This window comes from Erythrolamprus reginae, chromosome 2 (assembly GCF_031021105.1).
Source record: "Erythrolamprus reginae isolate rEryReg1 chromosome 2, rEryReg1.hap1, whole genome shotgun sequence".
NCBI classification, from domain to species: Eukaryota; Metazoa; Chordata; class Lepidosauria; order Squamata; family Dipsadidae; genus Erythrolamprus; species Erythrolamprus reginae.
In genome coordinates this window covers 272,327,570-272,351,678 of record NC_091951.1, presented here as the reverse complement: position 1 = coordinate 272,351,678, position 24,109 = coordinate 272,327,570, and the positions used below count along the sequence as shown (strand labels likewise).

General features: G+C 42.7%; 1 protein-coding gene across 3 annotated transcripts in view; it reads right to left on the bottom strand.

Moving 5' to 3' along the window:
* PIP5K1B (phosphatidylinositol-4-phosphate 5-kinase type 1 beta) overlaps positions 1-24,109 on the bottom strand; it is a 106,665-nt gene that overhangs the window by 38,391 nt on the left and 44,165 nt on the right. For all 3 annotated transcript variants that reach the window (XM_070742635.1, XM_070742634.1, XM_070742637.1), the window contains exons 4-6: positions 11,991-12,121; positions 8,809-8,926; positions 4,447-4,599 (exon numbers count right to left, since the gene is read on the bottom strand). In XM_070742635.1, coding sequence (XP_070598736.1) covers positions 4,447-4,599; positions 8,809-8,926; positions 11,991-12,121 — 402 coding nt within the window. The remainder of the gene's footprint in view (positions 1-4,446; positions 4,600-8,808; positions 8,927-11,990; positions 12,122-24,109) is intronic.

Sequence of the window (24,109 nt, the reverse complement as noted above, 5' to 3'; positions counted from 1 at the left end):
TCTCTAGCGCCTTTATGCGCTTTTCTGCCTCTTTTAATGAGGCCACCGAAGCAGGGGACTGGGAGGGCTTTGACCTCTCCTTATCCTTCCCCTTAGCCTTCTCCTTGCTCACCACTGGGGAGCTGGCCTTCTCGGTATTGGGCTTATCTTCCATTGTACTCACAGCTCCGGTGTTATAATAGGAGTATCACGAGAAAATTGCCTCTCAACAGCTTCGTCACGAAGGAAAAAATGGCTGCCGATGCTGGCCTCGCCCTTGCGGCTGCGCATTAGAGCCGTAGCCCAATTCGCGCCTCTCAGCTGCCGGAAGCCCTTCCGGATGGCGCTCCTGCGCTCCGTGGGGGGGGTGTAGTCAAAATGGCGCTGCCCAGCGTTTTCGCGGGTCTTTTGCGCTCACCCCCCCTTTCGCCGCTTCTTCGGGCTTTCCCAGCCCGGTCTCTGCCCTCCAGGGCTCGCCCAGTCCAGCCGCGGCGATCCCAGCGCTGGCGGCTGCGGCGGCGGCGGCGGCGGAAGTCTCTGCGGCATTCCTCGCCGCTTTACAGCTGATTCGGGCTCCGGCGCTGCCTGCGAACCCCTCCGGGGGTCACCGTTCTCCCCGAGCCTCCCAGTGGGGGGGGCGGACCCCCCCACCTTCGGCTCGCAGCCCTTGTTTGACCGCTGAGGCCAGGGACTCCGGGCTGAGGTGCTCCTCTTGGGGGCAGTTCCCTCGGGGGGAAGCAGCCCCTAAGGAGATCGTTGGGGGTGTTGTCCGCGGAGGACAGAGACCCCTGCCTCCAACGTTGATCAGATCTGTAAGGAGACAAAAGAAAAAAGATTAAACTGGTAATAACACCTTAAAATTTATTCAGCAAAACTCAGTATGTCTCTACTCTGGGACTGAGTTTTTAAAACTGAGCTCATGGGGGGACTGCAAGGGGGCGGTAACTTTTATTATGTAAATTTTTACTCAGTCTCTACCAATCGGATTGGTTAAATACCCATGTTGGACTCTCCTTCCAGATGCAGTGGAGAACAGTGACTCTCTTTCAACCAAAGAAATGGAGAGGGGAAAAATACCCAGGAAGTTCCTTGCCCTAAATTAGCTTCTTTTACGCTGCTTTTTAAAATACTACAGCTTCCAAAACACTGGATGTAAATTGCTTCTGATGCTCTTTCTGCAGGCAACCTCCCTAAGATAATAATCACAGTTCCTCTTCTTTTTCGCTTCCTGTCTATTCCTACATATCCGTTCCCCCCCCCCCCAATGATTTTCTTCTTATACCTTTCCTCCCTTCCTTTACATCTAGTTCTCTCCACGGATTGAGCAAAGAAATCAACAGTTTTATATAGGAGTCTTCTGCCCTCAAGCACATTACTCCACATTTGAATAACAATTTTAAAAAGGGCTTCAAAATTTTGGATCAAATTGGTAAGTTTGCTTGGAAAAGACATGCAAGGAGAACAACGTGCTTAAAGGTAAAAACTAACATCTGCAGTAAATAATATGTGTTTCCCCTTTTTTGGAATACAGTAGAACCCCGACTTACGAGACTAATTGGTTCCGGAAGGAGGCACGTAAGTCGGAACGCTCGTATGACGAAACATTGTTTCCCATAGGAAACAATGTAAAGTCAATTAATCCGTGCAACAACAAAAAAAACCGTTGCCGCCGAACGCGGAAGTTAGCGTTCGGCTTCAGGAGACAGCTGCGAAGCGGCGCGGGTGTTTTAAAACGTCGCAGCCGGCCTGGGGGGCTCGGGGGCAAGCATTTTAAAACACCCGCACCGCTTCGCAGCTGTCTCCTGAAGCCGGCCCCCCAGGCCGGCTGCAACCTTTTAAAACACGCGCGCCGCTTCGCAGCTGTCTCCTGAAGCCGAACGCTAACTTCCGCGTTTGGCTTCAGGAGACAGCTGCGAAGCGGCGCGCGGGATACGAGCGCCAAGGAGCTGTCTCCTGAAGCCGAACGCGGAAGTTAGCGTTCGGCTTCAGGAGACAGCTCCTTGGCGCTCGTATCCCGAATGTGAGCTCGGGAGGCGAACAAAAATGTCGCTCCCCTCCCAGCTCTTATCTCGAGTAGCTCGTAAGTAGAGCTGCTCGTATGTCGAGGTTCCACTGTATATCCTGGTGAAGACTATTGGACTGTGGTTAAGTATTACTTGAACAGTGATTATTAATTAGAATGAACCATAATCATATATTCCTTTTATTAACTTCAGATCCCGATTTAAAGGCAAATTCAGTTAACAAGAACGGGAAATAATACAGTGTAGCATTCATGTTATATTTAATTATATCTAAGACAGTCAATTAAGCAAATGTTGCATAGGTATATCAGCTTTCAGCTTTCAATCTGCAGTAAATGCAGTACTGCCATCAATTTTTAGCTTGCAAAAAGATTTTTTATATCTAAAAAACTGAGCAACCAAGGAAACAATGTTAAGCTTTGAAACAGAGAAAATAAAAATTATATCTAATAAGCCAAACTTATAATTTGTTCCTTTAGGGGTAAATGATTTATCAATTAGATATCTAACAGTATTATGATTAATTATTCCACTTATATAAAGAAAGTTTATCTATTAACCTCAATCTTATTTTTAAATTTCTCCTATTTCTTATTCCCCTTATTTTCCCCAAAATAAAACAGGGCCTTGTATTTTTTTTGAACCCCGAAATATGGCCTTGGCCTTATTAGCGGAGTGGTGGTGGTATTATTTTGGGGTACAGTAGGGGGCAAGCATGGGACTAGATGTCCCATTGTTTCCACCTCCCTTCCTGTTCTTGCCACTAGCCAAGCGGCTGGCCCACTACCACCGCCTCATGCAGATTTTGCAAGGCTTGTTGTCCCATTGCATGAATTAATTGCAGAACTGCCACGAGCTTCCTAGCAGCACAGTTGGCGTCCTGCTGCCGGTCGTGCATGCAACGGCACAAGCCTTGCAGAGTCCTGCTCCACAAGGTGGCGTGATGAGTCTCACAGATACTCATTTTTGGCAGATGGGATATGTTGGGCCATGAGATATACATCTTACCTGACACCTGTAGCTCCATCATGTTTCTTGGCATTGTGTCCAGAGAAGCCCATTGTAAAAGAAAACTCTCACGAGTTCAATCAAACTTCTCTGGACATAACGCTGAGGAATGCGACAGAGCTACAAGTGTCAGATAGGGAGTGTGTCTCGCGGTGGGGTGCAATTTGGGGATGGCAGGTCGGGCGGGGTGAGCCGCGAGGCATGTGTCTAAATATTAATTTTAAAAATTCAGCAAAAACATGTGATACATACAGAACATAGTTTGTTGGCTATGAATAAATTAACTGCCTTGAAATGGCCCTGGGCTGGGCCTAGAGGCAAAAAGGACCTGTGACGTTCCTTCAATATACCAGGGTGATCCAACAGAAAAAACATATAGCCCCTCCCTGGTACAAAGCTGAAGGGATCAGATCTGGTGGCCTAGAGGTTAGTTCTCTGCCTTACAAGGCAGAAGCCCCGGGATCAAATCCAGTAAGGGTATGGCTAGCTGATGAGGCCAGAACAAGGCCGAAATAGCGCTATCCTAGCTCCCTTAATTTTAAAAATTCAGCAAAAACATGTGATATATATATATATATATATATATATAATATACATAATTATAATTTATATTATATATTATACATTATATTATATATTATATAATATTATATATATAATCTATCTATCTATCTATCTATCTATCTATCATCTATCTATCTATCTATCTATCTATCTATCTATCTATCTATCTATCTATCTATCTATCTATCTATCTATCTATCTGATTTGTATGCCGCCCCTCTCCGGAGACTCGGAGCGGCTCATAACAATAATGAAGTGTACAAATCCAATACTTAAAAAACAATTAAAAACCCTTATCATTAAAATAGTCACACAACCCAATCACACCATACATAAATCGTAAAAGCTAGGGGGTATGTCAATTTGGTTGATAGCCAAACTTCTACCAGACTTACCAGCAGTAGCAACCAGGCACGTGCTTCCTTGTCTCTTCCAAATGCACCCGCCACTTTCTCTCTCAGCAGTGTGTGTATGTGTGGGGGAAGAAAAGTGCACTAAAGACACAGCACCAGGTGAAGGAACCTTTTGTCTGCACATTGAATGCAAGATATCTTTCCCCTTTGGCTCCGAGAGGCTGTGCTGCCATGATAAGTCTCACAAAGACTCATTTCTGTCAGGGTTTGGAAGAGAGAAAGATTTCTTATGTCCAGTGTGCAGCCAAAAGATTCCTGCTGAGCGAGAGGGAAGGGGGAAGGAAGGAGGAAAGGTAGGTGCTTTGCCTCAATTCAGAGGGGAAAAGCCATTTTTAACATTCACAAGAACACAAGCAAGAGTTGAACAAGGGAGTTACACACCACACACACACACAAACACACACATTCAGACAGACAGACAGAAAAACCACATTAAAAAAGGCCATTTGTATCTTTACCATGTAGTAGCCAGGTAACAGCTTCTGAAGGAATTCTGCTTCTTTGTGTTGAACTGTTTTGATTATGAATTCATCATCACTAGTGACAAAAAACAAGGATCCACTGGCACCAGGATTCGATAATTCTATTAATGGTTCACTGCAAATTGAATACTGAAAACACAAACAGAAATTCAATGACATTCTAGGAAATGGATATACTGTATAGAAATATGTTTTTAAGAAAGGAAGTCAAGGAGAGCTTTGGGTATCAAGGTCCTCGAAGCTATCCAGACTATTCAATTGTGCCAGGTCTAATTTTTTTTTAGGAAACAGTCATCAATTTTTCTCCATGACGTGATATGTTACTTCTGACACAACTGTTAGCACACCAAATGTTATTGGTGCTGATTGAAAAGGCTTCTTAGGAGATTTTTCTTTTTTGCATAACTTATTGAAATATATAAACAAAACTTGCAAGGGGTATGTATATATTGTCTGCATAGAATATATGCAATGATCATCTGTTAAAAACTCTCCTGATTAATCACGTGAGTGAAAACATGAAACGTCTAACAATCTGACAAAGTAAAATTAACTAATAGCTCTTGGGACAAATATATTAGTTTTGTTTTAAATCCATGTTTTCGAGGCTTATAAAGATTAAATCCTTTGTGTGTGGTGCTGTAAAAACTCAAGTCAAAACAGATACCAGATTAAGCCTATTTTTTCTCATTTGCACTTTTGTAAAAGACAAAGACAAATTATACTTCAACAGAGATTAAAACAATATAAATAATTGGAATGCATAATTTAAGAATAAATTATAACAAAGAATACAGGTTGATGAGAATGAATAAAAGCAAAATTAAATGCTATATCGATATCATGTTTAGAACACTTTTTGAACTTTCAATTTCCTTGGTTTTAGCTGCTTTATATTTTTGGGAATATTAAACAGTATTCCTAATTATGAATACTTCCTAATTTATTTTAAAATGTATTCTCAGTAGCCAGAATGGCTATTGAGATACTTCAGATATGAAAACTTCAGCATAGCTCTTTTATCTTAGGAACTGATAAAATTGAAGTTAGGAAGAAGTTACTATATGAAATATTGTCTCTTTAATAACTACATATTGCCAGGTGTACACAATTTATGAAAAGTTAAGGAGAACTTAAGAGGCAGATTAAAAAGAAAGCACAATGAGAAGTCAAAAGATTTCATCAAAAATTAAATTCTGCAGTCAGTATATAAAGGTTGCACCTGGTATATTTTATGTTTTGGGAATAGAATTGTTTTGTTGAGATAAGAATTGTTGATGCTAAGTTATGGTAATAGCAACAGCTTAATCACTGATTTTTATTCCAGATTGAATAAATATTACTCTCTTTTTTTTTTGCATTGTGCTCTAAAAAAAAGAGCACACATTGATATTGCAGAGTTGTTCACTGATTCTTCTGACACAACTAGAACATCAATAAAGGGGAAACGTATTTTGGCAGATTTCTAGCAAGAATCATGACGAAAAATAAATCATGAACTGCCCCTGAAGAAGTCGAGAAGAAAGCTTTGTTATTGCCTGAATAGTCTAACATTTTTTAAAAAGTGAAATTCTTCCGTCATATATACTAACAAATTTGGCATATGGTACAGCTAAAAGTGAATTAAACTTTGTTCTTCCTACTGGTTACATAGGAAGACAAAAGGAAAGAGAGGAATATGTAAGATCAGCCCTTTAAAGGCTCTTTCCTGCTTGTCACATCCTATTAAATTATGTTTTAACATTGCACACAGATGTGTTTGCTTTACCTATTAATGCAGAGGTCCCCAACCGCCGGTCCACGGACCGGGACCGGGCCGTTGGGGCTTTTCAGCCGGTCCGCGGCGCCAGGGCCCCCTCGGCCTTTCCGCACCACCAGCGGCGCTCCCCCCGCCAGCCAGCCAAGCCCCACGCCCGCCAGAACCGGCTCCTCGCTCTCCCCCGCCGCCCGCCACGTTTGCAGGAGGTGGGGAGGGTTGGGCGGCCCGCCAAGGCCAGGAGGGACGCCGCTGCCCCCCCTTCCCTCTCTCCGCCCGCCGCTGCGCCTCCTTGACGCCGAGAGGAAATGCCGGCAAAGGCTTTCCTCAGCGGAGGCCGGCGAAGGTGATATTGAATGTCGGGGGAGAACGAGCGGTTGCACGCGCTCCCTATCTCCCTGCTAGCCCACTCGGAATATTCAAAATAAGAAAAACCTTTGCCGGCGAAGGCTTTTCTTATTTTGAATATTCCGAGTGGGCTAGCAGGGAGATAGGGAGCGCGTGCAACCGCCCGTTCTCCCCCGACATTCAATATCACCTTCGCCGGCCCCGCCTCTCCTGCAAACCCCCTTGCTGAGAGCCCGGGGCGAAAGTGCTCTCGCAAAGGTGAGGCGGGCAGGGCGTGCGCGCGTCATCGCTGAGAAGAACGGAGAGAGAACGAGAGTGAGTGAGAGCAACAGACAGCAAGATAGAGAGAAAGTGAGAAAGAGAGAGTGAGAAAGGGGGGGAGAGAAAGAGATAGCAAGAGAGAGAACAAGAGAGAGAAAGAGCGTGAGAAAGAAAACAAGAAAGAGTGAGAGAGAGAGAAAGCAAAAGAGACAGAAAGAAAACAAGAGAGAGAAAGTGAGAAGAAGAGAGAGAAAGAGCGGGAGAGAGAGAGAAAGAGAGAGGGGGGAGAGAGAGAAAGAGAGGGAGAGGGAGAAAGAGAGAGGGAGAGGGGGGAGAGATAGCAAGAGAGGGAGAGAGGGAAAGGGGGAGAGAGGGGGGAGAGAAAGAGAGAGGGAGAGAGAGAGGAGATAAAGGAAGAGGAGAGAGAGAAAGGAAGAGAAAGAAAGAAAGAGGGATAGAAAGAGAGAGAGAGTGAGAGATGCTCAGTGAGCCTTTCTTTGAAGTTGCCTTTCTTTCTCTTTCTTGCTTTCTTTCTTGCTCTTTTTCTTTCTCTCTTTTACCTTCCCTTCCTCTATTTCTTCTTTTCTTTCTCCTTCCTACCTTCTTCCCTTACTCTCCCCTTTCATAAGTTTCCTTGCTTCCTTCCTCTGTTCCTGTCCCTTCCCCCTTTCTTTCTTTCTTTCTTTCTTTCTTTCCTTCCTTTCCTCCCTCCATTTCTTGCTTTCCTTTTCCTTCCTCCCTTCTTTCCTCCCTCATTCCCTTCTTTCACTCCTTCCTCTCTTACTCTCCCCTTTCACACTTTTCCTTGCTTCCTTTGCACCCTTCTTTTGTTCCTGTCCCTTCCCTCTTTCCTTCCTTCCTTCCCACCCTCCGTCCATTCATTCACCCATTCCTCTCTTGATCGCCCCTTTTACGGCGCCGCTGACAGCTAGCTCCCCCCCCCCCCCGGGCCATGGAAAACTGGTCTAGCTTAAAGCCGGTCCCTGGTGCAAAAAAGGTTGGGGACCTCTGTATTAATGCATTTAACAAAGTATATTTATGTTACTTAATGATGTATTTTTATTCAATTGAAGACTATATAAAAAAGGTGAAATGACTTGAGAAAGTTGAGATTCAGAGGTTTTGCCAGCAGTTAACTTACTGACAATGAAACAACTTTATCATTTTGATGGCTTTTGAATTTTATGCTACACTATTTATTAAGTGCCACATTAAATACAAAAGAGAAAAGTTGCACGCTACACTGAGCTGCTGCAAAAACAATGCAATAGTGAAATATACTACAGCTCTTCCAACTATTCAGAACAAGCATTCCATAGGGATCTTATGGCAGCAGGTCCCAGGGTTCACTCAGTGTTATATTTTGCTCTGTGCGGGTTTGAAAGGACATTCTACAGGTTGCTTAATTTTCTTATTCCTTAGCTTATGTTTCCCTAAGGAAACGTGTATTTATACACATTGTTAGACAATTATAAGGAAATTAATGAATTACATGTCTTCTCTAAAATTCAATCAGCAAAACCCACAGGGGTATTTAAGTTCAATTATAGTATTTCAATAGAAATAATGACTTGAGTAGCAGCCACACTTGAGTTGGTGAATTGTCAATTAATACATCAAATTTTAGGACAAGCAATTAAAAACTGAAAATGGAAATGGTTAACTAGCAACTCTATGCACTTCAGAATGTCATGATAATGTAGGGATCTTAGTCTGACCCAATCTGCTATAGACTATATTTAAAAGAATTAATGCTACCTTTTCTACATTAAAAATAGATATACAGATAAGTGGAATTTAATGTATGAATTAAAGCAAATAATACTGAATAATTATCTTCACTATAATGTCAGGTGCATTGCTCAGTCCAATCACAAATCAAAGCAACTGATGTCACCTGTTCCAAAGCAGAAAGAGCTTTTGGGTTCCCTATACTTGGGGTGGTGGTGGAGAGAAAGAGGAATAAGTCTTACCAAGTAGTCATCAGGCTTAATTCCAAAAAGTTCTCTGAAGTAGCGGAAAGCTAGAGGTGCATAGGTCTTAAATCTAAAGTCTGGATAATGATGAGCGGGAGTCAGATTGCTTCCTTCACTGAGTTGAAAGAGAAATTTAAAATATAATCTCTATTTACATTAACAATACATTTTAACTTTCAAATAGGAGCCTTTTCAGACTCTTCTCTTGACTAAAGAATGAACTAATGTAACAGAATATGAAGATCTTTTACTCAATCAATCAATCAATCAATCAATCAATCAGTCAACCAATCAATGTTTTTGGATCCTTTTCTTCTGATATTCTTCTTGAAGAAAACCAAAGCTTTTAAAAGGTGTACAGGATAATACGGTATTTTGGGCAACTAACATTTTCATCAAAAGCTAATTATTAACATCAGCATCCCAATAACATTTCTCAGTAAAATACTTTATGTATTTATTAAAATTGATATAGATTAGAAGTTTGAAGCATAAAAAACAGCACTTTTTCAACCATATCAATATACTATTAAAATGTCTTGAAAAGATCAAAATGAATTTATTTTTCATTCTGTTCTTTCATTGTTTCTGATTTTTAGTCTTGTAATTGTTTAATGCTTTTAACCTATTAATCATTTTCTTTTATTTTAAAGCACCTTTTCTGTTTTTCTGTTCTTCCTACAGTAATAAGATTCTGACCCTCATTTACTTTGAAGCTTTTAGTTACAACATTTTTTTCTGAATAAAACTATTTACTATTTCTAACTTTTGCTGACATTGCAGAAGAAAATGTAAACTATTTACGTGAACAAAGATTGTCAGCACAAGTTTGTTTAAAGGTTCAAAACTCAGGAAAACCTAGCAATAAAAACCAAAGGTTTAAACTGCATAATGATACAAATGTTGTAGAAAAACTCTGCAGCCATATTTATACTATTAATGCAGCCTCATTTATGTGCTGTGCTAGGTAACATTATGTTATGTGTGGCTTCTTGTTATGTTTCTTTTTTAGTAGGTAGACTCAAAAATCTCAGAAAGTCAAGAGCAAACAAATCAGTTTCGCTTGTTATGTAACATATTAAAAGATGTCTTAGAAGATCTAACTGCTCTGAATCGCTCTAAAATTCTTTTTGTTCCAAAAGTTGCATTTAGAATCATAAACTCTTATACCCCAAAACTATGCAAATTCAAGTTTCAGTCTCCAAGATCACCTTAGGTTTGAATTCTGTACTGTACTACCTTCCTAGAACGTTAATAGCAAAAGACATTTATAAAGGGAAGGCTGCAGTTTTTGAGCAAAAGACTGAGAGAATAAGCATTTTTTAGCTATTTGCTGGGTTCAGTTTTAAAACAAACTGATTTAAAAATAAAGAGATTAATGAAACTTCTATAAATCTATTAATCGCCTCAAAGGTACAAAATGTGAAACACATTGTATTTTTATGATTAACTCTTATAGTTTAATGTTACTTTCCTCAGAAAATCCAGATGTCTCTGCATTGGCAATCATTATTTTTTTAAGTTATTTGAGCTGTTGAATTTTTTATATCTGCAGGTAGCAGATATCAAAAATTACTATTTATCAAACTCTGCTTGGAAAAGGCTTTTTAAGAAGAGAACACTGAATGCTGTACCAGTTGTTGACTCTCCAAAGTGTAATTTCATCTTTTATTACAAAGATTTTTCCCCTTGTTTCTAGGTTTTGCCTATTTTCTTCAATCAGAAGTTAAAACCAATTTCTGAATTACAGTAATCTGTGTCACTTCTCCATGAAGAAAAATAATCACTTAACACCGAGATAGAGCTTTCTTAAACACATGAAGAATTGACTAGAAATTTAGTTTTGTATAGACTTCAGAAAAATATTATTTTGTTATCTTTTCATGTAGATACTTCACATCATAAAACACCCACCATTTTCCTCAAATGTAATAAGACTGTTGATTTTCTGTTCTGCTTTAATATCCTCCATAATTTTTATTCAAATTCTGACTATTTAGAAAAGCAAGGATGAAACTCTACATGCATACATACAATAACAGTGTGATAACTTGTCAAATAAAAAAACCATATTTCTCAGTGTATTTTAATCGTACATGACTTAAATTCTTTTATTATAAATAGAATACAGTGATCCCTCTATTATCGCGAGGGTTCCGTTCCAAGACCCCTCGCGATAATCGATTTTTCGCGATGTAGGGTTGCGGAAGTAAAAACACCATCTGCGCATGCGCACCCTTTTTTCTATGGCCGCGCATGCGTAGATGGTGGAGTTTGCGTTCCCCGCCGCCCACGCAAAGGGGAAACCCCGATTCGGCTCCTCGCTGCTGCTGCGCTACCGAGCAGATCAGCTGCTGGGCGGCCGAAGGAACCTTCCCTGGGTCTTCCCCCTCTTGCTGGCGGGCGGGGCGAGCGGCGGGCATCAGCGAGGAGCCGGGGTTTCCCCTTTGCGTGGGCGGCCGGGAAGACCCAGGTTGGGGGTTCGGGGGGGGTGCTGGGAAGCCCCCCAGGCCGGCTGCGACCTTTTAAAACAGCCGCGCCGCTTCCCAGCTGAGTCCTGAAGCCAAACGCGGAAGTTCGCCTTTGGCGTTTGGCTTCAGGACTCAGCTGGGAAGCGGCGCGGCTGTTTTAAAAGGTCGCAGCCGGCCTGGGGGGCTTCCCAGCACCCCCCCGAACCCGGGTTGGGGGTTCGGGGGGGTGCTGGGAAGCCCCCCAGGCCGGCTGCGACCTTTTAAAACAGCCGCGCCACTTCCCAGCTGACTCCCGAAGCCAAACCCGGAAGTGGTTTTTTAAAAAAAAATAATATTTTTTTAAAAATCGCGATATAGCGTTTCGCGAAGATCGGGATCGCGAAACTCGAGGGATCACTGTACTCATAAAACAGTCATGTCTGGAATAAATGCATAACACAATCTAAAATTTAAGAATAAATTTAAATTTATTATTGATGTGAGCAAAACCTAACAAAAGAATACAAATTTTTTCAAATAGAACAAAGAAAGATCTATATAGGCCCAGGGAAATTTTGACCAAATCTCACAATTTTCTTTTCATTGTTTTTTTAAAGTCAGGTGAGTACAAGAAATATGTATTAGCACTTTGGAAGGAAGACTAAAATTAATTAACAAATCTGGTAAATACTATTCAGGCAAATAAAAAATAATTAACTGATCCTTTACCTGGGAAGAAATACACTTTCGACTACATAGAAATCTTGCATTAGTACATCTCTGTCTGGTTTCGATGTAAGGTTACCCACTGTGTATCCTATTCCCAATTGTATGGTACCTTTGATAGCTGAAGATGCAGTCTGCAAAAAGAAAGATATATTATGTTTAAAACTGTCATCTTGCAACACATGGGTTTTTAAAAAAATAATCTTCTACATCTCTAAGAATATTTCAGAGTCCTAGCTTCCTTAAAAAACCAAGTTGATTCCTCCGAGGGCATTTCTCAGATTTTGAGACAAATGATCTCAGTACATCATACAAGTCTACCAAAAAGATAAAAAAAGAATTATTTGAAACTCATAGGTCACATACTGTATGAAAAGAAAGTTCATACCTCAAATGCTGCCTAGTTGGGGGGGGGGAATAAAAATGAGCAATCCTCTGCCTGCACTTTCTCTTCTCAAAGCAGATGGTCTACAACAGAAAGGAAGAACTCTGGAAATCTTCCAAGTGCTCTGGAATTCTAACAGCTCCCATAAATCATTATATAATTTAAGCAGGAGATGGGGGGAAAGCAAAAAAGGAGAACCAGACTTTTTCCAATTATCATGGTCCTGACTTCTTCCTCTGTTTTCCTTTTTGTTCCCTTTCTACTGTTTCTTGCCCGATTGCAGGGAGCTCAGAGCCTGTCGTTTAGGAAGATGCTCACAGCCATGATGTTATTCAGCCACAGAAGAATAGGCAAGGAAGAAGAATCAGCTCCAGTTTCTAATGGAAAAGAATCAGCTGACAGGGCATCACTGTCATCTGTGTAAGCCAATTATTACCACAACTTTAGTGGCTGGATAACTGGTAAAGAAAGTAAATACTTCTTGGGCTAAAACGCTATAGTGAAACTGTATGGAGGGTCCCACTGAACATTGTAGTTAAGGGGCCAGGAAGCACTAAGGGGAAAAAAAGAAAAACAGCCAGTTATTGTGTTCCTGTGAGTCCAAAAAAAATCAATATATAGGAAATATATAGTTTTTCATGTCTGACTTTCAAAATGTGATGCTGTTAAGAATGTGATGATGATGGCTTTTGAAAAAGAGAGAGAGAAAGCAGAATTCTTCTGAAAAAACGTCTATGGAGATTCTCAGTAAACCAGTTCATGATTATCCCAAAGGTACTTTTTCAAGAGACAACTAGACTTTCTGGTAGAAAGTCTAGTTGCCTTTTGAAAAAGCACCTTTGTGCTTCTGAAACAATATTTCTCCGCAGAAAGCTCTCAATGATACACAGACTACAAATATGTTATTTACTAGATGAATACATATGTTCTTCAGCAGTCTAACTATTCAAACTAATATAGAATCAATCTGGTTTTATTATAAATTTTTGAAGCTAATATGGCAAGCATCTGGCAGTGTCTTCTCCACCTACAGCCAACAAAATTAAAATTATACACTTAATTAGATTGTATAGGACTTCTGGCAGCCTGGAGTCATAAACTCTAGAAACACAAAGTCAGAAGCCCAAATGAAAGGACTGAGCTAGGCATTTCCTTCTGTCTTTTTCTCATAATCTAGTCTGGTTTTATTGAACTTTTATAAGAAACAAATGGCAGACGTTTTAAGTTTATCAACTGCTGCTTAAAGTTTCTATTACATCCTGGTTGCAAAAACTTAATTGGTGAGCTTCAGTATTTCAGGTAGCAGAGTATCTCAATCTATGAATGCATTATGATATGAAATAGACACATGATATGAAATGGATCTGTGATTGTGAACCTATGACATGCGTGCCACAGGTGGTATGCAAAGTCCTCTCTATAGAGACGCCAGCCATCGGCTCAACCCAACTCCACTGTGCATGCATGTATGTCTCCCGCCAGCCAGCTGGTCTTCGGGTCTCTGCCGCGCATGCACTGGGAGTGAAGCACATGTGGGGGACGCACAAATGCATGCACAGGATTGTGTGCGTGCATGGGGGATACTCACATTGTAATTTGGGACATCATGCGTGCCCCGTTCTGGGCCTGGGAGGCCTCCTGCCCCAATCTGGAAGCCAAAAATGGGTGGTACAGGCATCCATACAGCATGCACAGGGGTCATGCATGAATATGACGTTGGGGGGGGTTTCACCTGCGCATTGCATTATGGGTGCAGGCGCACAGGTGAAGTGTCACGCACGCGTGCACTTTCAGCACATGACGACAAAAAGGTTGGCCGTCACTGAAATAGACAATACATTCTATTGCATTACACTCCTCAGCATTCGTATGATAAATTACAAAGACACCTTAAGTGGATTATAGACTGTTTCATAAAATGGATAAGAGTTTTGTTGAGTTAATGAAGCAACCAAAAAGCAGTTATACAAAGTGGAGCCTTTGATTGGAAGTTTTTGTATTCTATTTGTCTTTTAATTATAGAAATCAGTGACTACTGAATTTGAACTTGCAAACTATTTCTATCTAAAAATATGGAAGAAGAAAAACTGGAAATAAAGGAATTAATCCTCAAATGTATGTTTACTTATCATCCTAAATATAAGTAACCATCATGTGAAACAGTATCAGTTAAAGACTTCCTACATGTATTTCAACTCTTGAAATTCTAGTCCAAGATGTGTCAGCATTTTTTAACTGAAATTGAACGTCACATAAAATCCAGACCAACTTGAAGCCTAAGGCTTCTTTCTCTGAAACCAGTTATGTAAAAAAAAAAGTCAAATAAGAGGAGCCAAAACAAATTAACTCTTGAACTAATTAGACAAATTTCCTACATCTCAAATTTGCAGAAAAAAATACCACCATATGTGGTAGTAGAGGATTTGCCACCAACAATTTTTTTATATAGATGGGCAGATCATACACTCTTACTTGCTTTTCTAAAGATTTAAATCTTTGCAATTTCATTCACTTGAGATGGAACATGTATGCAAATCAGATATCGTGATGATAATAGTTTTGTGCAAACCGTTTAACCAATTTGGTGTGATAAACCAGTTAAGTTAACCAAGTTTGGAAATACCATATCATGGATAATGAACATTGTCTTACTTGAATATTCCTTCTATGTGCGCTGCAGAAGAGTCCAAGAATGGGTTAAGTTCTTGTCTGCTTGCCAGGGACTGTGTAAGAAATATCTGGCCACGCCTCCTCCTTGGCCCCCACTGAGCCAGTTGTTTTATGAGGACGTAGACTTGCAGATAGTAAAATCCAAAGTCCATACCCTGGACCAGAACCAGCCACAGACTCTCCCGCAGCGCGCATAGAAGGTTCAGGCAAGACAATGTTCATTCTTCTGTGTGCTGCTTGGAAAGTCCAAGCAGGAGATATACCCAAGCATAAGTCTCAAGGGCAGGAAGGGCTCCTGAAGTGGAATGAACCATCTGTAGAAACCCCCCCACCACCACCAAGCAAAGCCTCTGCTGAAACAAAGGAGTCTAGCCTATAGTGCCTAATAAATGGCAATGGAATTGTCCAGGTCGCTGACGTGCAAATGTTCTCAATGTATGTCTGTGTGGCTCATGCTGCTGTAGTGGCTGCACTTCTTGTTGAATGAGCAGTAATGCGGCCCGGCAAAGGATTAGCTTTGATCTTGTAAGCCTTTGTGATACATGCTTTCAGCCAGTGACTCATAGTGGAAGGTGAGACTTTCTGACCCATCGATATTGGTTGAAAGGACACAAATAAAGATTCAGAGCTGGAAAAAGTGGCCATCCTTTTGATATATCTACAAATATATCTCCTGACATCTAAGTTTTTCCTTAGGATGGTCCCGATTTGGACAAAAATCAGGAAGAATATGTTCTTGAGCTCTGTGAAAGAATGAATTGACTTTCAGGAGAAAGGATGGATCCAATCTCAGAATCATTCTATTGGGATGAAAAATGCACAAATCAGAGCAGACCAACAGGGCAGCCAGCTCCCAAATCCTCCTCTGCAGAAGTGACAGCCAACCAGGAAGACACCCTTAAAGGTCAGCAACTGGAGACTGGATCTGGCAAGGAGACATTAAGTTAACCCATGCTTGGACTCTCCAAGCAGCACACAGGAGAAGCCAAGAATTTTAGATACCAACATGCCCATGCACTCTCCCCCATCCCCCAAAATAGGGATTCAACTTATATGTAATGGGTTTCTGTGTTATTTTATCAATATAATAGATTGTATTAGTACATTTTCCCCATAGTACTGTATTTTGGTTAAAAATTCTAGAGTTGGCTTATCGATGGATGGGCTTATATGTCAGCAGTTACAGAACATAGTGTCTCAATTATGAAATTGCTAAGCTAATAAGCTTCACAATGTAGTTATTAAGCATGGTAAGTATTATTTATGACAGGAAGTCATAAATGTTAGTGGACATTTCATCTTTCATTATTTATAAGGCAACGAAGAAACCCAAGAGGACAAGCCAGGTTCTTTCACACTGAGTTGATATTTTAGAACAATCCTCCCCCAAAATCCTAAGTAACACAGAGGGTACTGTATCTTATAGCAAATGTATTTCAAACGACCATGTCTTAAATTATTGGGCTAAATTTATTGAAAGGTTTAACAATTCTTTACTGTTTCTGGATTTTGTTTGGTACAATTTTTTTTTATTTCTGGATTGCAAATCATCCAGAATTTGGTTTGAGATAGGCAGCTATACAAATAAATAAAATTTAAATTTAAAGCTATCATCTTGTACTTGATGGATTTAGATTGACTTCCCCAAATCAATAAACTGCATCCATTAACATAATGAGAAGTGGCTATTATTATTCCTAAACTACAGTGCATGGAAAATGCTAAAAGATATCATGTGTTTTATATAATTATGCTTTATTTTATTTTAAATGAAAAATTTAAAAGTACCATCAATCCTTCCTGTTTTCATACAAGTATTCTCAAAATAGAACAAAGCCTCCTTAAATCATTCACTTACTGATTGTATTACTGTGGAATGAATACATTTTATATAAATCAAAAAGAACAATGCTAAAGCATAAGCAACCACTTAGAAAGTGTTCCAGCTGAGAACAGGTCCTTTAAGAAACAGGAATAATCTTAAAATAGATGTAAAAGTATTAGTTTTTATAAAACAGGATTGAGGAATCCTAATTCTTTTATTTTGTATATTGTAAGCAAGTAATTTATTGCAATCATTAAAAAGAAAAAGCAATTACAATAACTTTAAAGCACAGGAAATAAAAAGGAACAGATTTACATGTGCTCAAAATTTTATATGAACCAAACCATTCTGTCTCTTAGGTTTGCATACTGATATTCCAACTCACTCTAAAATTAGTCAGCTGTTTTTAAAGGTGAAAATTCAGACGCATATTTTACTTTAAATTTCAGAAGCTTGCATATTCATTAATATAACTCTGGGGACAGAAGCCCAGAAAAATTAGGTCAAAAATTCTTTTTGAGGATTGAAAAGAAAATCTGGAGAGAAAAGAGCTAAAATCAGTTTCTTTCCTAATTATTCAGAGGGGTTTTCCCTACAGGTTTTCTATAAAACAATCTAGAAACTGGCTCAGTACATTAGTTTTAGTTTACAGAACTCGAACTTCCAAGTAATTACCTCTTCCAAACCACCTTAAAGTTTACAGAGTAAACACAGACTTGATTAAACAAATATTAGCTTCCATACAAGAGTACGCAACTGCATCGTATTTGCTGAACTGTGGGATATGCTGCAACAGTGCCAGATTAGCAGTAATGAAAGGGCGCTCTCTTCAGCAGAAGACTTCATCCTCTCAGGCCTAGAAATGACTCTCAGTCCATGCCATTAAATTAACAGTAACAGCCGCTGCTTGCCTCAAAATTATGATAGAATTAGGACAGCCAAATCATTCAAGAAGCTTAGAATGAACTTTGAATAGTTATTAATCGGGAACAAATGTGAACAAATCAATGGAAGAGAGCACAATTTTAGATTTGGAGGGCAGAATGTTATAAATTATTTGAGCTTAGAAGAAAATATTCTTGAACATATTCTTTGCCGATGACTCTAAAGTATGCAATAGGGTTGATATTCCTGGAGGCGTCTGTAATATGGTAAATGATTTAGCTTTACTAGATAAATGGTCAAAGCAATGGAAACTGCAGTTTAATGTTTCCAAATGTAAAATAATGCACTTGAGGAAAAGGAATCCTCAATCTGAGTATTATATTGGCAGTTCTGTTGTTAGCAAAAACTTCAGAAGAAAAGGATTTAGGGGTAGTGATTTCTGACAGTCTCAAAATGGGTGAACAGTGCAGTCAGGCGGTAGGGAAAGCAAGTAGGATACTTGGCTGCATAGCTAGAGGTATAACAAGCAGGAAGAGGGAGATTATGATCCCTCTATATAAGTGCTGGTGAGACCACATTTGGAATACTGTGTTCAGTTCTGGAGACCTCACCTACAAAAAGATATTGACAAAATTGAACGGGTCCAAAGACGGGCTACAAGAATGGTGGAAGGTCTTAAGCATAAAACGTATCAGGAAAGACTTAATGAACTCAATCTGTATAATCTGGAGGACAGAAGGAAAAGGGGGGGACATGATCGAAACATTTAAATATGTTAAAGGGTTAAATAAGGTCCAGGAGGGAAGTGTTTTTAATAGGAAAGTGAACACAAGAACAAAGGGACACAATCTGAAGTTAGTTGGGGGAAAGATCAAAAGCAACATGAGAAAATAGGCGTTGATTGCTTACCTGAACGCCTCTTCTCGTACGGTGAGCGGGTACAGCAGTCACATGGGTTGCTCATGTCCAATCCGGTGGAACTGAGCCTAGTGTTAAAAAAGCTTGCTGGATCCGCCCCTTCCCCAGAATTCGCGAATCCGTAGACTAGACTCAGATGTGAAGCTCTTTAGTGTTCAACTCTCATTGTTAGAGAAAAGAAAGGTTATAGAAGGTATAGAAGACACATACAAGGGCGGGAAGTGACTGCTGTACCCGCTCACCGTACGAGAAGAGGCGTTCAGGTAAGCAATCAACGCCTATTCTCCGTACTGAAGGAGCGGGTCCAGCAGTCACATGGGACATACCCAATAGATTGGTCCCTAGGGTGGGATTAGATTGCTATCGTGAGAGATAACGGATTGGAGTACCCTTCTGCCAAAGGCAGCGTCCGCTGAGGCGTAAGAATCAATCTTGTAGTGCCTGATGAAGGAATTTGGCGAGGCCCAAGTGGCTGCTTTGCAGACCTCCTCCAACGGAGCTTGAGTCGCCCAAGCGGCCGAAGTGGCTGCGCTCCTGGTGGAATGCGCTGTGATGTTCTTTGGAACTGAGAGGGAGGCCGACTCGTAGGCCTTAGAGATAGTCCCTCTGATCCAACGGCCTATCACTGTTGAAGACACTTTGGCACCCATGACTCTGGGGTGATAGGCTACAAAAAGTGCTTCCGACCTCCGAAAGGGTCCTGTGCGTTGGATATAGATCCTCAGCGCTCTAGTGAGGTCCAGGGTATGCCATCTAATTGCCAAAGGATGGTCCCGTTGGAGGCAGAAGGAAGGTAAGACAATATCTTGGGTTCTGTGGAACATGGAACTGACCTTAGGTAAGAAGGTGGGGTCCAGTCGTAAGACTACCTTGTCCTGATGGAATTGGCAGAGGTCCTGCCTGATTGAGAGGGCTGCCAACTCCGAAATGCGTCGGGCAGAGGTAATTGCCACCAGGAATGCTACCTTAAAGGATAGGTACCTGAGGGACGCAGATTTTAGGGGTTCGTAGGGTGCCTGCGTGAGGGAATGGAGAACCCGTGGCAAATCCCAGGAAGGATATCTGTGGACCTTAGAAGGTCTGAGGTTGGCTATACCTTTGAGGAATTCCTGAACTTCTGGGAAGGAACGGAGAGGCTGTCTGCGGGGCCCTGCTAGGACAGAGGAAATGGCCGCCAGATGACGACGGAGAGTACTGGTGGAAAGGCCTTGATGGAAACCTTGCATAAGGAAGGATATGATCCTGTGTATGGGAATGCACAGGGGAGAAAGACCTTCCTGTAGACACCACTGGTGAAACTTGGACCATGTATGGTCGTAGATTCGATTGGTCGAACCTCTTCTGGCCTTTAAGATGACCTCCACTGTGTCGGGGTCGTGTCCACGCAGTTCTAAGTCTCTCCTGATAACAGCCAGGCGGTGAGGTGGAACCACTCCGGGTCTGGATGGAATGAGGCCCCCTGCCGTAGCATATCCCCCGAAACGGGGAGTCGCCAGGGGTCCTGGACGGACAGCTGTTGGAGGTCCGCGAACCAGGGCTGGCAGGGCCAATGAGGGGCGATTAGGATTACTCGGGCCCTCTCGATGAGGACCTTGTGAATCACGTCCGGAAGAATTGGAATTGGAGGGAATGCGTACAGGAGTCCTGGAGGCCAGGGGCTCCTGAGGGCATTGGTTGCTTCTGCTCCCGGGGATGGAAGCCTGGAGAAGAATCGAGGGAGTTGGGCATTCGCTTCGGTCGCAAAGAGATCCAGCACTGGTAGGCCGAATCTGAGGCTGATTTGATGGAACAGTTCTTGATGGAGATTCCACTCTCCTGGGTCTATCGTTGCTCGAGAGAGCCAATCCGCCTGGACGTTGAGGCTCCCCGAGATGTGATCGGCTAGGAGCGACTGAAGGTGTTTTTCTGCCCAAAGGCCTAACTTGAGGGCCTCCCTCATGAGAGCCTTGGATCTCGTGCCCCCGTCTGCAGATGTGGCTTTTTGTGGCTATGTTGTCGGTGAGAATGAGAACGTGCCGGTTGGGGATGCGAGGCTTGAACTGTTTTAGAGCCAGGGATACGGCTCTCAGTTCTAGCCAATTGATTGGCCTGGAAGCTTCCTCCGGTGACCACGTGCCCTGGGCTATCATCCCCTGGGCATGGGCGCCCCATCCTGATAGGCTGGCATCTGTGGTGATGACGAATTGGTCCGGGCACCTGAAAGGGGATCCTTTGTCCATGGCCGGAGACATCCACCACCTGAGAGATCTGCGAACCATCGATGGAATGGCAATGCGACGACTTGAGTTGCTGAGCCCCGATCTCTGAAAGGGTAATAGAAGCCACTGTAGTTCCCTGGCGTGGAGACGAGCCCAGGGAATGATGCCTATGCACGACACCATTTTACCCAAAAGGGAGGACAAGGTGACTATGGAGACTGATTGCAGGGGTAAAATGCGAGAAATCAACTCCCCTATATTATGTTTCCTCTCAGGGAAGAGGAAAACTTGGGAGGATTCTGAATTAATGATAGATCCCAGATGCAATATGGAAGTAGAAGGCTGAAGGTGGCTTTTGTCAAAGTTAATGGAAAAGCCATGGGTCTGTAAAACTGACATGGTGACAGAAAGGTTTACCTTTACTTCCTCTAGGGAATTTCCATGAACTAAAATGTCATCTAAATAACATAAAATGTGGATGGGCTTGGCCCGGATATAGGCCGCCAAGGACCCCAAAAGCTTTGTGAAGACTCTAGGGGCCGAGGAAAGACCAAATGGCATAGCCCTATACTGGAAATGTCTGCCCTGGAAGGAAAAACGTAAGAATTTTCTGTGGCATTTGGCAATGGGGATATGGAGGTAGGCCTCAGTGAGGTCTAAGGAAGCCATGAAGTCCCCCGGATGAATAGCGGCTAAGATAGATGACAGGGAATGCATCTTGAACTTTCTATATTTGATGAATAAATTCAGCCTTTTGAGGTCCAAGATAGCTCTCCAACCTCCGGAGGTCTTAGGGACCATAAAGAGGATGGAGTAAAAACCCCGGCCTCTCTGACCGGAGGGGACCGGCTGGATGGCTCTGATGGATAATAAATGGGAGATGGCTTCCTCCATCCGGGTATGAGCAGAGGGAGTACTGGGAGAGGGACAGGAAATAAAACGTTTAGGGGGAGAAGAAATAAACTCTAAAAGGAGACCTTTTTGAACTGTATCAATGACCCAGGGGTCCTTGGAAGATTGGCGCCAGCTAGAGGAGAAGTAAGCCAGGCGCCCCCCTATGGGGACCGAAGGGGGATTACCATCTGGGCTTTTTAGAAGCCCTGTTAGAGGACGCTCCTCTCTGGTAGCGGTATCCCTTACCCCTGGAGTTCCTACCTTGGGAACGAAAACGAGGGGAGTACTGACCTGGATTCCTCTGGTAAGTGGGCGCCTGATCTTGTTGGCGCCCCGGGCGACGAAAGGACTGCGTTTTGGTGGTCTTTTTGGTAGTCGGGCCCAATACTTTTTTCTTGTCCGTGGTTTCAGTTAGGAGTGGATCTAGGAGATCTCCAAATAGGAGGTCGCATTTTAATGGACCTAAAGCTAACTGCCACTTCTGACGTACTCCTGCCTGCCATGGGCGAAGCCATAGGAGTCTTCTGGCCGTTGTGGAGGCCGCAATGGACTTGGCTGCGAATCTGGTGGATTGCAGCGTGGCATCAGCCACGTATTGGGCGGCTGCAAATACCTTGTTGAAGTCCTGTTGACCTCTTAAGTCATCGGGAGGAATATGTTGTTGAAGTTGACGAAGCCATAGGAGCATGGCTCTAGAAAAAAAGGAAGCAGATGCGGAGCTTTTAATAGCCCAGGAATCTGCGGTGAACCCTCTCTTGAGCATCTGTTCGATCCTCTTGTCCTCTGGGCGGAGAACCTCTTCTGCTTCGCCTGGAACTGCAGCCGCAGAGTGTAGGGTTTTGACCGGTTCATCAGGCTTAGGGCAGGATAAGAGATCTTCATAAGAAGAGGATAATTTATACAATCTTTTGTCTTTGGTGGTGGGGTTAAGCCCCGATGCTGGAAACTCCCACTGCTTAAGCAAAGCATCTTTAAACAATTTTGGCATAGGGATTACCTCGTTATCCTCCTGTTCCTCTGTGAAGTAGGGTAAGTTCTCCTCCGGAGGGTCAGTGGATGTAGTGGCCTGCTTCTCTTGTGCCGCTAGCCCTGTGGAAACTCTAGCCTTGAGAAGGAGAGATTTGAACAATTGAGAGGGAAAAATAGTAACTGGAGAAGGAACCTTGATTTGGGATTCCTCATCGTCCGAGAGGCCTTGACATGGATCCTCATCCTCTTCCATATCCTGATCATAATCATCCTGAGAAGAATCTGATTCTTCCTGAATAGGAGCTCTGACCGCTGGAGGAGAATTCAGGGGACGGGGGGGACGAGGAGGAGGGAGAGGTAAAGAGGGCACATTGATGGCAGAGAGCTTGGCATCAATGGCCTTGGACAACACAGAGAAAATAGATTGGAACTCTAGAGGGAGACTAGAAATATCAGCAGGAGTGGCAGAAGAATCTCTGATGGCCTGAGAGGTTCCTGGCTGGGAAGAGTCTTCAACGATATCTGGTTCCTCTGGACCTAAGCCCCATAGATTAGGTTGGGGTCTGTCTAGGTTTGGCTCATCCAGAGATAACACAGTGACACCAGAGAGAGGCAGATTAGGAGAATCTGGGGGGTCAAGACTGCTGAGCACTTGGGCCTGCACTTTCAAGCGTTTAGCAGATTTATCATGAATTTTTTGTAGGGCTAGGTCCCTTCTCTTCTCAGCCTTGGTGGTTCTGGTCAAGGGGCGGGCTATGGCAGAAGAGGGGGCCGAGGCCTGGGGGATACTGGTTATCTCATCACCTGTAGGCCTGGCCTCTCTGGGACCCTGAGTGGTGCCTCTCTTGGGAAAGGAAGCCATAATCTGACAATCTACAGAAGACAAGGCTAGAGCCAAAAGAAATCTGATTTTTTTGGGGGGGAGAAGAATTCCAAGCTTTCCCAAGAGGAGTGGGATCCTGCTCCTAGGCCTCGGAGCTGCTGCGACTTGAGAGCAATCTGGGCAAACCCAGAGTTCGTGTTCCCAAATACAGCGTGGCCAGCCTCCCTAAACTTCAATTAAAGTAACCAAGGCACCCTGGTTGGAGGTCTGGCCGGTGGAGAATTAAGCCTGAGCGTCTCAAAGCCCACTCCAAGGATCCAGGCGGCGGACTGAAGCACCAACGGCCGGCAGGAGGCCAACACGAGGTACTAAATTACAGGGCGCGAAGGCCTTCGCGCCAAAAACGAAACCGTTCCGTAAAAGTTTTAAAGGAAACGGCCGACTAAGTCCAGGAGACTGAGAGGGAAGCGTCTCACACCGCGGGAGGTAAAGCCCTTTAAAGGTAATAAATAAATAAATAGACTTGCCTAATGACCTCCAGGCCGAAGGATTGTA